At 45.5% G+C, this 13,814-nt stretch overlaps 1 protein-coding gene across 1 annotated transcript in view; it reads right to left on the bottom strand.

Annotated features, from left to right (window-relative positions):
• Window positions 1–10,086, bottom strand: part of LOC121936083 (rho GTPase-activating protein 20-like) — a 36,424-nt gene extending 26,338 nt beyond the window's left edge. The window contains exon 1 of the mRNA XM_042477884.1: window positions 9,909–10,086. Within this exon, the coding sequence (XP_042333818.1) occupies window positions 9,909–9,962 (54 nt within the window). The 5' untranslated portion in view covers window positions 9,963–10,086. The remainder of the gene's footprint in view (window positions 1–9,908) is intronic.
• Window positions 10,087–13,814: the final 3,728 nt, after the last annotated feature.

Here is a 13,814-nt window from a genome sequence, read left to right as displayed (position 1 = left end):
CCAAAATGCACTGCAGAAATAATCCTGTTTGAGACCATTTATCCTGTTTTGCAGGATAGAGTCAAGTTACGTTTAGTTCAGAATATTATATTATGGATGGTACATTAAGGAAGGCAGGTTAAGTCAAGGAAAGTACATAATTTTAAGAATTGAGCTGAGGCAGGGAGGAGGGTATTATTATTAATATTATTATTAATATTATTAATATGTATTTATATAGTGCCGTTTTGCATGGCACTTTACAGGAGCATCAAAACAACACAAAACCTGCCCATGGCATGCAATCTCAAAAAGTAAGTTTTTAGAAAGTTACCTGCTTTAACTTGACTGCTTTAACCATTTTTCCTTACTAGCTGAAGTACTTTAATGTAAGGGAGTTATGTTAGGAGTTAAGAAAGAGCGGAGCTGGCTGTTCCTCCCCAAGACAGAAACCCTCCATTTAACCACTTGAAGAGAAGTAACCACTGTAAGGCCGAGCGTATGTGTGACCCAGAAGGAAATGCAAAACGAGGGAGACTTTGTGTGTATCAACTGCATTTTTGTGCGTAAAAACCCTTCTTCCAGCCAAGGTAAATGGTGATGTGAGGTGCGTGTGTGGGTGGGTTTCAAAAAAAGGAAAGCAAACAAGGATTTCGTCGGAGGGAGATTTGGCAAAATGAAGATTTCTGTGCAGCGGCCAACCTTGAGGGATGGAAGAATGTAGCACATTCCTTGGGGCCTTTGGAGCAAGCCCCGTTCCTTCCTCTTCGGCGCAACCTTCACGAAGGCGGACATTTTAAAGCTGGGCTTTAAAGCCGGAGAGGCTTTGGGAAAACATGCCCAAGCCTTGCATGCAATGGCAGACCACTGGGAAGGACAAGGCACGGGACGCAGCAAGGCGAACGGAAGGGAAATGCTGCTCCAAGCTTGGAAAAGTAACTTTTTTCACCATGTCCCGTGGGGAGCCATGCCAAAAGATAACCGCACTGGATCCGGTCATTTGCTCACCCTCCAAATGTGGAAGGGAAAGTCTGGATTACTCCTCTGCCATCCCACTTTCTCAGCTGCTTTTAAAATGTCCTGAGTTTCTCTCTCTTCCTCCCATTTTCCTCAGCTTACTTCAGTAGCTGCAAAATGAATTCAAAATGCAAAAGGAGTTTGCACTCCATTAACTGAGCAAGAAGGAAGGAAAGGATAGGAAGATGTGGAATCCTGCTCTTTCCAGGAGGCTCAGGCAAAAGCAAACTCTCCTTGCAAGCATTTCCTTGCCCCAAAATAACTTTTGCCCTCTTGACCTCAATCTGATATTATTTGGCTAGACATGTCCCGGTTTTCATCTGTGAAATGCTGAAGGGTATGCACTTGTTCTCTCTTGCATTATTATTGCAAAAGGGGTGCAATAACCAGATTAAGCCGATAACATCCTTCCAGGGTTTGGAAAAAGGTTCCTTTTCTGGATCGTGTTGGGAGTCCAAAAAGTAACCTTTTCCAAACACAGCTCCTACATCTTATCACTTTGGCACCAAAACATCTTGAAAAGAAAAAGATACCGAGGAAATTTCAGAGACCAGAAGCAATTCCTTTCTGGAGTAGAGAAATGTCTAGCCTTCCGACCATTGAGCCATTGACAAGAAGCCTTCTCTGAACACAAATATAGGAATACCCTGAATTTGGTAACTATAATGCAATTGTAGTTACATGTGAACTGTTTCTTTACAGCCATGAATTGTGTTTATACTGTTAAATATGTCCTAATTGGCTGTCATTATATTGTTGCACTGCGTAGCTTTCAATCAGGTCTTGACAATTTGCTAGAAGAGGAACTGTTGCACCAAGAGAAGTCTATCTGGTTGCAAACTGCATTAAAGAAACCTTCCCTGAAACTGAACTGAAAGGATCAGAATCACAAGAAAGCAACCCCAAGCATCCAGGAATGCTATGGAATCCTGGGATTTGTAGTTTTGTGGGACGCTTAGCCTTCTCCGTCAAAGAAGCTCTGGTGCCCCACCAAACTACAAATCCCAGGATGCCATAGCATTCCTGGATGCTTAGGGTTGCTTTCTCATGATGGCGATCCTTTCATTTTGGAACTTTTTACTGCCACCGCTGCATTTTCTATGGATCACATTTTGCTTTTTAAGGCCCTCCATCCATTCTCTGGGTAGAAATCTCAGGAATGAATCACAAACATGCAGAATCCACAGAGCAAACACAGAGAGACAAAGTCAAGGTTTTAGGAGCCATGCTTTTTGGTGGGATTGCTCTCGGACCCCCATCTCTGCCTGTGGCCCTCCTGTCTTTGGGCCAAAGAGCCCCCAAGGCCAGTGTTTTCGATTTGGCAACATCTTCGCCCCCATTAAACCATTCCTTCGCAGCTTGGCAAGAGAAAAAGAGCTTTCGACCAGGCACAACTTTCTACATCTGTTTTCCATTAGAAGAGAACATGAATCCCTTTATGCCTAGCGTCAGCATCACACGACCGACGCTGCTCCGATTTGCTAAATGCCAATCTGAAAGATGGAGGCTTGGTGCCTAGTGGTTAGTCCCAGATAGACTAGGCCCACTGAATCAATGGTCAATTGATCAGTCAACACTTGGCTAAATCCCAATGGGTCTACAGTAGGTCTACTCTTCTTGGGTCTACTAAGCTCCAAACCTGAATTTCAGGGTTGACTCCTGACCCATTGCTTCAATGGATCTACTCTGGTTGAAGGGTACTAATAGGAGTCAATTCATGGACCAGAATTCAATTGTTGATGAGTCAACACTCAAGTAAATCCCATGGATTTAATGGTCTACTCTAGTTGGCACTGCCAATAGCATTTACGCAGCTAATGAAGAGCACAGGGGTCCAAATCTCTTTTACGTGTTGTTTCTATGGATTCCTAAATGCAGATCCCTTGCCTTCCTTCCATAACAATACTCTTGACCCAATATGGAAAAGTCCAGGAAACCTTAAAATCAGTGTCTTGTGCTGTTAAATTTTTAATGTGATTTTATGAGTTTATTGACATTTATGGTTTCTTGTGTACCGTACGTTGGACACCATGCCTAATCCTCATAAGTTGCTAGACATATACAGATGTTTCTATTTCAGTTGGAACATCCATCCAAAGCAACAGTGGAAGGTTCTTTCGTGACATCCAATCACGGACTACAAGCATTCGTACCCAGGACCAGCATGGCCACCTTAAACAGGGATTAGGAGGGGTCAGTGACCATTACTTTCCCCCTCTGAGCCTCTTCTCCATGAGCTGCACATCCAAAAGAAACCGCTCCGCTCTGGGCCCACAACAAACTCCAACTCCCAGAATTCCATAGCCAGGAGACAAGGCAGTTAAACCAGTGCCAAAGTGGGTTATCTCTCCAGTGTGGATGCAGCCTCAGTCAAGGAAGCCCTGGGTCTGCAAGACCTGAGCAAAGAGCTTCAGGAGAGAGGGACTTGGAGGTCTCTCAGTGTCTAACAATTGTGCAAAAGCCAGATTGGACAAAAATGGGACCTTAAAGATGGAGATGCATGACCTAAATCCAGTTGCTAGTCCCAACCAGGATCGATTTCCTGAACAGACGGGAACTTGGTACATCCACACTTTGGTACGTTCCACTGACTCAAAGGTTACTCCAGTTTCAACTAGCAATTGAGAGCATGCCCAAATAATCTTTTGGAGTCCAAAATTTTCCAGGGGATCCAACCCCTCTATACGAAACAATTGCAAGAGGTTTGTAAAAGATGTGACCCATTAGATATACATGAAATCCTTCGCTCCTGACCCACTTCTATCAGGTCCATTTCCTTGCATTTTCCATTTGGCTTAATGGATGATCAGTCGTGTTCCTGCCCCCCCAAAAATATGTATTGCAATGTAAGGTGACAATAAATGCTTGGCAGAAAGCAGACCCTCCAACGCCTTCATCTCATGGGTTTTTGGGGCCTCCGTGTGTCTCACTCATCTGCAAATAAACAGTGCAGTGTTTGTTTTATTTGGTAACTTAGGCCGGTTTCCATTCTGCCGTTGCGTTATTTCCAACTCAAGGAGAGCCGATGGCATTTAAGGATACCAATAATGGCATAAAGTCATCTCCTCTAAACTAAAACCCAAACCGAAGCCCCAAATAATCATCCTTAAAACAAACAGCCCTTTATTGAGTTGGAAGAAGCCAAAGGTTTTTCTCCTCTCGCCTCTCTCCACATCCTCCATTTTCCCAGTTTGCCTCTTTTTGATCACGCTGCTGGAACTCCCAAAAACAGCCTGACTTCAATGGAAAACACAAAAATACATTTTATCACATCCTTTTCTTTTTCCTTGGGATTTTGTCTCTGGAGGAACACTGAGCTCTGTTTTCGGAGGAACTGTTTATTTTGGGGCCGCTGGTTTTGGAGATCTTTTTTCTTCCCCGGATACTTCCCTGAAGCTTGCCAGCCTGTTTATGATTTCCAACAAAGAGGCTTAAAAGAGGGGAAATAACTGCAGGATTCAAAAATTGTAACTGGAAGAGGATATCATCATAGTATCCTATGATTCTATCAATGGCCTTCAAGGGAAACGAACATCCAGATGGGAAAAGTGTGTGGTCAGTGTGAAGTGGTCAACTGTGGACTGGACCTCCTTGGAGGGTGACAGACTCTTCGTCTTTGGAGGGTTTCAAACCAAGGTTGGATGGCCATCTCTCAGGAGTATTTTAGCTAGATGGTGAACTAGAAGGTCCTTGTGGTCCTTCCCAACTCTAAGATTCCCTAAAGACCTCCATGCGCCCATCTCTACTTGAGTTGAGAAGAAACACAATTCTTTGGTAGTGTAAGAGTGGGCCATTCACACTATCTGCAAATGCCTACTAAGTTGCCCAATGGTAAAATTCAGTCTGACCCTGAAGCATCCGAGATAGCCCTCCCTATTCTCTTAATGAAGAACAAATACAACAACATCTTGACCAAATGTAGTCCTATGGCTCCAACACTGTCTTTTTCCTTTCCTTTCTCCTGTTTGATTTTTAACACTTCTGCCTGATGAAAAAGCCAGCTTCGAAAACTCGCTTCATGCATTTTGTGCATTTTGGTTGGCCAATAAAGGTATTTGCTGTTTGTGGGATTTGGGGCATTGTTGTACTTTGCTGTATGGCTAATACGGCTACCCCTGGATATAACCCCTTGAAAGTTTGCAATAAGCCCCACTACCTCCTACCTGCCTCCATTCACTTTAAACTAGATTGGCGGGTTTAAATAGATCACCCTTCCTGGTTCTTGCTCAAGTGGGTTTGGGAAAACCCAGTGGGTTTCCATGGCTGGGAAGGGATTTGAATTCTCATCTCCCAGAGGCCTTGCCCAACACTCACTCACTCCACTATGCCATGCTCACTTCAGTCCACAGTGTGTTTGCGCGAAGGAAATCACGGATACCATGATCATTTCGCCTTAGGGTTGCCATAGGTTGGAAATGACTTGAAGGCACAAAACGACAACATGTCCATAATATGCCATATGGGGCCAGGGCTTTCACATTGGGGGGAAAGCCCTCCTGGTCCACCATGGCAGACAGTCTGAGAAGTCCTGGTGTTACCAATAAGAAGCCCAGGTTCCTGCAGAGCTCTGGTTTATCGTCATGCAGTCCAAACTGGTCCAGTGATTTCACAGGTTGTGAGCCAAATGCACAGAGAAACTGGATTAACAGGCAAAGCTGGATAAAGAAAAAAGGTCAGGAATCCTACACAGAAGTATGTCAAGCTCTAAGATCTAAGGTGATGGTTTATTGTACCCAAAATAACAGATCTAAGGTGATGGTTTGTTGTACCCGAAATAACAGCCGCATGGAAAGCGCTGGTTTCTGTGGAGCGCACTGCAGCATCCGCTAAGAACAGAACGGCCACTTTGGCAATCTTGCATTTTACTAGGATTTGGTGCAAACACAACTTTGAACAGCAGGAAAGGAAGAGAGTGAGGTAATTGCTGAGACACACGTGAATTTTCTGTTCAGGTTCTTGGCAATGTCAAAATGATGCTTCACTCCTTGCTGAACCGGGAGAGTTTGCATCTTCACCTTTTGGGAAACAATATTGAATCAAAGTTTGGGGAGAGGTGATCCGCATCAGTTAAAAGTGGTTTTAAGGAGTGACTGGTACTCAGGAGCAATCTTGATCTTTCTTTTGCAAATGGGTTCCTTGATATATCTTTATTTACTTTAAAAAATGTACAATACAAAAAATACGTTTCAATTTACATCCAGTCCTTCCAACCTCCAGAGATCTGATATTAACTGATCCCTGTAAGTATTCTTTTCTGTCCTCGATATCTGCCCTCTACTTACCTGTTCATTTCCCAATCTGACATGACATTCCTCTACAATAATAAATCCCTCTTCTTATCTATAGTTTCCTGTTAGTCATTTAATTACATAAGGATTTGTTAATCGTTGCAACTCTTCTGTATTTATACACTGCGCTTGGCATGATATTTGCCTTGTCTGATCTTTGTATAGCAGCTGAATTTCTAGATTTCTGGTTATGCAAAAAATAAGAACACTCACTGAACCCTATAATCTTTTGCAAATAGGTTCTGTAGGTTTCTGTGCCGGTTCCTGAGAAACCCATTGGAGGAGTAGAGGAACCAGGAGGAAGAGAAAGGAAAGGAAATAGGAAGCGAAGCCCTCTCCGAAACCCACTTCCAGCTTCCTTCAAGACCATTGTCTGCCTCTGGTTTAGGAAAGAATGAATGCGGCGTGTTTTAAATCAGGCCCCTATCCTGCAAAAATTGTATGCCGACAAACTAGACCTTTCCCGCATGAGGCCTTCGAAAGGGAAGCGGAGAGGGTTTATTTATACACAAACTGGGCGTTGTTACTAGAAACAGCTGAGAAAATCTGCAAAGATAAGTTTCTCCTGGAAGGGCTTGGGACTTTTCTGCATCCTAGAGATGCGGGTTCGAAGTGCAACAGTCCAACATGAACCCGGTTTCCCCTTTTGCCTTCATAGAAAATCCTATTGAACTGAATCATAGGATGGGAAGGGACCCCGCAAGGGCCATGCAGCGCAACCACCATGCCATGCAGGATATGGACACGATCTCCAGAGATGGACACGAAACAGTTGTGTTCTCAGCTTCGCACTTCTCTGGATTGAGATTAGAGAACCGTGTGGCCCTCCAGATGTTGTCAGACTGCAACTCCCAGCATTCAGTACCATTGGCTAGGGCTGCTGGGAGTAGTAGTCTGACAACATCTGGAGAGTGACCCAATCCTCATCCTGGATCTAGGATAGTAAGATTTTATTTAGCTCAACCCCTTGCAACAACCACAACCACAACAGCGACAACATTTTCTGGCACAGATGCCACAGTGAAAAACGGAAGCCAAATAAAACATGTGCAAGCCTTTAAAGTGCCACAAATTGCTTGGTTTGTGAGTCGCAGCCTCAGTCGCACTCCTCAGCCTTGCCATCCAACTCAGTCACAGAAAAATCTCACTTTAAGTGTGTTTATTGTCAGTTGTAAAGGTCTCTTTCATGCGCATGCTTTACAATGAGATGAGTTGGCGTGAGACTTTCAAAAGTGACTCTTTTTTGGGGGGGGAAGGGAGAGAAAAAGAAAGAGTGGCATTTGGGAACATGTGTAACATGTACATCTTCCCAGAATAGATCCTTTCCTGTGGGTTGAACTAAAGCGTTGGATTTATTCCTGGATAATGCAAGAAGAAGCCTTTAGATTTTAACTCAAGAACCAACCCATGATGACACATTATTCAGCGCCATTGCTCATCAATGCACCAAAATGTGGCATGTGCAATGGGCCTTCGTGTCAACTATGATGATCTTTCATGGGGTTTTCTGGGCAAGATTTAGTAGTCAGAGGTTTGCTATTGCTCTCCTCAGAGGCAGAGAGAGAGTGACTTGCCCAAAAGGTGGGTTCCCAAGACCGAGGGAGCATTCGAATCCTGGGTCCAAAATACACTCCAGAAACAATCCAGCATTTCTACAGTCTGTTTTGGAGCCTGACACTCAGACTACATTGGATTAATGAGATTTCTTCATAGGAGGCTTTGCCATGCCTTTGCTCTGAGGCTGAGAGAGTGGGACATCCCCAAGGTCATTCTTAGGGATGGCAGAGCAAGGATTTGAACTCTGATCTCCAGGAATCCTAGTCCAGAACCCAAAACATTGCACCATACTGGCTTCATTTGTATGCCTCACTCCCAACTGATGGTGACCCTCTCCCAGATTTCTTCAGAGGCCACTGCCTTCCTCTAAGGCTGAGAGAGTGTGACTCCTCCAAGTCCAATGGAGATTTGTATCTTGCTCTCCCAATGTCCAGCGTGCAAAAACTGTGACTACCATGCTTCCTTTTGAGTAGCTCTCAAAGAAGATGCAACAGATGGAAGAGCAAAGACCTGTCTGCGCTGGCTGGTGAGATCTAGCACCAAGTGCTGTTGGGTTGCAACTCCCAGCATCCCCAACCCAGTACAGCCAATGGCAAGGAACGCTGGGAGCTGCAGTTTGACGGTATCTGGAAGGATACACACTAGATCCGGGAGCACATAGAAAATGCTCGGAGGTGCCCATATGTCCCTAGAAATGAAATGTCCCACTATTAGCAGCCAGCCTCTCTCACGGAAAGTTAAACCTGGCAAATGGAAAAAATAATATCAGACGGCGAGGAAAGGCAGGAAGCAGCTGCAAACTCAGCAATTAAACATATATATATATGTGTGTGTGTGTGTGCTGTGTACTCTGCATATGAAAATAAGCAAGGGTTTGAATTTACAGGCTTCATAAATAAAGGTTAATAATAATAATAAAGGAGAAGCAGAGTAACAAACCAGAAGGGAAGGAAAAGTCATTGAAGCATGGAAAGGGAGTCTTTGGGGTACTGCAGCTTCCAGAATCCCCTCGCCAGCATTCTGGGGGCTGTGGTCAACTTGGGGAGGGAACCAGTTTGGAAGAGTTTATATTTTTCCATACTACATCTCCCCAGATCCCCAGGATCGAGGTAGGCGGCATCTGTCATGGCCTAGTGGTCTGAGCATTGACTATGACTCTGAAGACCAGGGTTCGGATCCCTGCTCAGCCCTGAAAACCCACTGGGAGACCTTGTGCCAAGTCACACTCTCTCAGCCTCAGAGGATGGCCATGGCAAACCCCTTCTGCACAAATCTTCTCGATAAAACCCCATGAAAGGATTGCCTTAAGGTCAGCGTAAGTCAGAAACGAAGGAACACAACAACATGTTGAGAGGCTCAGTGAGAATGGGATTGCAACCCAGAGACCAGGGATCCCCACTCAGACCTTGGACACACTCTCTCAGCCTCAGAGGAAGGCAAACCCTCTCTGAACAAATCTTGTCCATAAAAATACTCCTGCTAAGTCCACCTTAGGGTTGCCATAAGTCAGAAATGACCTGTAGGAACACAACAACAACAACAAGCAGCAGCAGAAGAAGTTGTTGGTGGTGGAGCAATGACTGGAGCAGTGGACTACAACTCTGGAGACCAGGGTTCGAATCCCTGCCAATGGAAACCCACTGAGAGACCTTGGGCTGAGTCACACTCTCTCAGCCTCAGGGGAAGGCAATGGGAGCAGGCCTCTTCTGCGTAACAAACCTTGCCAAGGAAACCCTAGGAGAGGTTCCTCGCCAACTGGAGTTTGCTTGAAGGCACACAACAACAACAACAACAACAACAACAACAACAACATGCCATCCCCAGCAGCAGCGTCCCAAACAGCAGATCAGTGAGAGAAGAGGTCCCTGGCCCTCCCAGCAGCCCTCTTTGCCACTGGCTGTTCTGGCTAGGGCTGCTGCTGCTGAGCCCCTCTTGCCCCAGTCTTGGTTGCAAGCCCTCTGCAAGCATAAGGAGGAGGGGTGTTTTGGGGGGGGACTATCAGGGCCCCCAGGGTGGGTTTGGGTTGGGTTTGGAGTGCCTGGCCCATCATCCCCAGCTGGGACTTGCCTTGCTCCTCTCGGGGGAGGCCAGGGGCCAGGGCCCCTTTTGCTGGGGAGTCATCCTCCTCTTCCTGCTGCTCTTCTCCGGCCACCATCGGGAGGGAGGCTCCCCTGGCTGCTTCTCTCCGGAGCCAGGATCGGAGTCACTCCGGACGGAGCCCTGCTTCTTCTGCTGCTGCTGCTGCTCTTGCTCTGCCTCTCTCTCCTCCTCTTTCTCCTCCTGGCTCCGCCTGGAAGCAGCAGGTCCTCCATCCAGCCTCCAGAGATGCAGGGATGCAGGGGGCTCCAGCCTTTGCGAGGCTTTGAGGGAGAGGACCACTTCAGGGCTCCCCTTCTGAGGCTCTTCTTGAAGGGCTTTGGGGATGCTGAGGGGTGCCTTCAAGTCGACCCTAACCCTAATGCTAGGCTTCTCTTGCCAAGACTGGTTCAGAGGAGGTTTGGCCCATAGCCTTCTTCACCCTGAGGCTGAGAGAGTGTGGCTCGCCCAAGGGTCACCCATCCAGGGGGGCTTCCATGGCCCAGCTTCTGCATTGGGGGGGGGGGGGGCTCCTGGAAAGACGTCTCCTCTAAAGAGAGAGAAAAGGTGGCCACTGATGGTGGCACAGGACTGGAGAAGGAGAAGGAGAAGAGAGAGCAGGGGTCAGCCTAAAAGGACAGACACAGAAGAGATGAAGCAGATAGATAGATAGATAGATAGATAGATAGATAGATAGATAGATAGATAGATAGATAGATAGAGCGAGCAGATAGATAGATAGATAGATGTAGATAGATAGATAGATAGATAGAGCAGATAGACAGACAGACAGAGATAGACAGATTAAGCAGATAGATGAGATGGATGGGTAGATAGATAGATAGATAGATGATAGATAGATAGATAGATAGACAGATGGATAGATAGATTAAGCAGATAGATCAAGCAGATAAATAGATAGACAGACAGATTAAGTAAACGGACAGACAGAGAAAGATTGACAAATAGATAGAGACAGATTAAGCAGATAGATAGCTAGACAGAGTAGGTAGATATAGATTTCATGAGAACTGAAATGCCTCTCTCCATGGCAGGGAAAGACTGCAGCCACTTCTGGCCAGGCCTCCTGTTGCCCAAGTGCTGCTCACTGTGGACGATGGAGCTGCTCATTCCAGAGCCCTCCGATCTCCCCGCTTCTTCAGGGTCTTTGTTGTTGTGTGCCTACAAGTCATTTCCAACTTATGACGGCCCTAAAGCCACCCTAAAACCTATGGGGTTGTCTTGGTAAGATTTGTTCAGAGGAGAAAGAAAACCCCATGATGGAGTTGCCTTCAAGAAATGACTTGAAGACACATAGGACACATCTTCTTGCAACCCAGAGCGGCAATAAAAATATCCCCAAATTTTGTGGTCACAAATTGTGATGGTCACACAGCCCTCTCTTTTTTGTCCAGCCGGGGAAGCTCTTCCATGGCTCTCGATCCGCTTCAGATGTTTCCCAAGGAGTGGCCATTTATGGGGAAAGTATGTGCTTTTGGAGGCCTGAGTCCTCTCCTTCTCAGGTCTCCTGCTCAGCCTCTGAAGCATGATCTAAGACCAAGAGCCATGCCATGCTGAGAATGGCACCCCTTCAAGCGCATGCCACTTTGGAAAGGTTGTTCTTAAGGACTGTGATTTATGGCTTTTGCTGCATATGCCGAAAATGGGAAGCAAAAAGGACTGAGAGAGTGGCATGAACTCCCTTCCTGGAAGGAGTCCTACAATAGGAGAGCCATTCCCATAAAGCCCAGCCTTGTGGCTTGCAAAAAGAGAGGGTCCCAGATTCCAAAATTTGATTTCAGGAACGTTTCCTCATCTCACAGAATCAAAAGACTTGGAGAAACGCAACCTTTCCGGGCTTTTCCTTCAAAAGACTTTGCATTCGAGAGGGAAAAGGCCCTGGACATAGTCAGAAGAAATGCATATGAAACAAAGACCCCTTCAAGTTGGAAGTTACTCTTTCTTTTTCCTCTCCTCTTTTAAGTCTTTTGAGACAACAAGGTGCCTAACAACAGCCCCAGTTTATGACTCCACTTTAGGAATGCCACTGAGTAGCCTTCACACCCAAATTACCTTACCAAAATATACCATTATTATCATTATTATTATTATTAGAAGGAGAAATGGACTCAGAGGAAGTCCTAGAGACATCACCAAAGTCCGTTGCATCCGTTCCCATCATAGGAATCAGGGTCAACTGCGGATGGGAAGGGCATATGTCTCTCCGAAAAACCTTTCTTACCAATTGTTTGTTGGTAAATATTTTGGTGCACAAGTCACATCGGAAAAAGACAGTCACAAAGCGACACCTGCCAGGAAACTTTTCTCACCACCTTTGCATTGCTTCGCTTCGCTTTTCTCAGCCGATGCCAAATATTATGCAGTCCTTTTAGAAGGGAAGAAGAAAAAATACATATATGATTTATTTCCACATTATGAAATCCGGTCGGATTCCCCCGGGAAGAGCTGATATAACTCAGAAATGGTTGGCCGTGGCTATTTTCGGCTTGTTCCATTCCATGCATAGCTCTCCTTTTTGAAAGAGGAAGGTAGCCCTTGGTTTTGGGGGGGGATTTGAGCCACAGGTTGTGGTTATAAATGGAGACATTGTTCCCGCTCATCCTTGAGGCTCCTTGGCCTTCGGTGCTTCGACGGAGAGGTCATTTCGACCCAGGATTTGTCCTCAAAACTTGGACTCATCCTGACCCTTGCAACTAAAAGTAGAGAGGAAAAGTAAGGCATTGCCACCCAGAATAGGAAATCTGCCTCTCCAAAAGGAAATTTCCCAAATGGCAGAGAAGGAAAACACTGAAAGCCTTTGCCATTTAGAAATCTTCCCTTTGCTGTGTTTGCTGTCTTTTTGGTCCCTTGCCTTTTCCTTTCCTATATATTTCCAAACGCTCCGTTGAAATTTTAAGTTATTGCGGCGTTAGAAAATAATGTTAGAAAACAAAAAGATATTCATAAATTTATCACACAAGGAAAGTCGGGGCTTTAAATGGCGGTTATCCCATGAAAATCGCGCAATTAACATTGGTTAATGGTTAAACATTTGGTTAAATGTTTAACCATGGTTAAAGATTTTCGCACACATTGCAATTACAAGATGCCATTATCCCAGGAGTAAACAGGCAATAAACAGCAACAAATCTTTCGCATGATCTCCCTGTGAATGACTTCTTGCTGTTTATTGCCTGTTTGTTCCTGGGATAACGGCACTTTAATCGCGACGTCGCGTGAAAATGTTATCCACGATTACGTGTTTTTTCATGCAATGATTGTTATTTAAACCCCGTGTGATAAAGTCCTTAGACGATGAGGAAATAGAAGTAGTAAAAGAGTTCCTGTGCTTTGGATCAAACATTGATAAGAATGGCAACTGCAGACAAGAAGGTTTGGGAACCACTGGTCTGCACCAAAGAAACAGCGCAGTTTGATACCACTAAGTGCTATAGCGCCGTCCTATGGAATCCTGGGATTTGTAGTCTTACAAAATCTTTAGCCTCAACTGGATTCTGTACTAAGGAACCGTGGTAGTTAAAGTGGTGTCAAAGTGCATTATTTTCATGGTGCAGATGCACCCAGCCAGAAGGCAATAATGTCGCAGTTCAGGGAGGTTCCACCAAACAGTTTGGGATCTCCTTTCCGATGCCTTTGCTGCTTCCAGACGCTACAATGTCCGATGATTTATTTTTAAAATCCAGTTTTGGAGAATTTGGGGAGGACCCCACCCGCGACTCCGGCCCAAAAGGCTTATAACTCCAAAGAAGCACATCCTGCCCACACCCACAACGCAAGATGGATTTAACATCTGCCTCGCATTACCCGGGCTTTCGATCATCCGAAATGTGCCTGCTTTCCTATAGGCTTCCCTGCCAAGCGCCTTCTCCCCAGGTT

Source organism: Sceloporus undulatus, chromosome 7 (assembly GCF_019175285.1).
Source record: "Sceloporus undulatus isolate JIND9_A2432 ecotype Alabama chromosome 7, SceUnd_v1.1, whole genome shotgun sequence".
In the NCBI taxonomy this organism is placed as follows: domain Eukaryota; kingdom Metazoa; phylum Chordata; class Lepidosauria; order Squamata; family Phrynosomatidae; genus Sceloporus; species Sceloporus undulatus.
The sequence above is the reverse complement of the archived record's forward strand: the minus strand, read 5'-3'. Positions and strand labels throughout refer to the sequence as shown.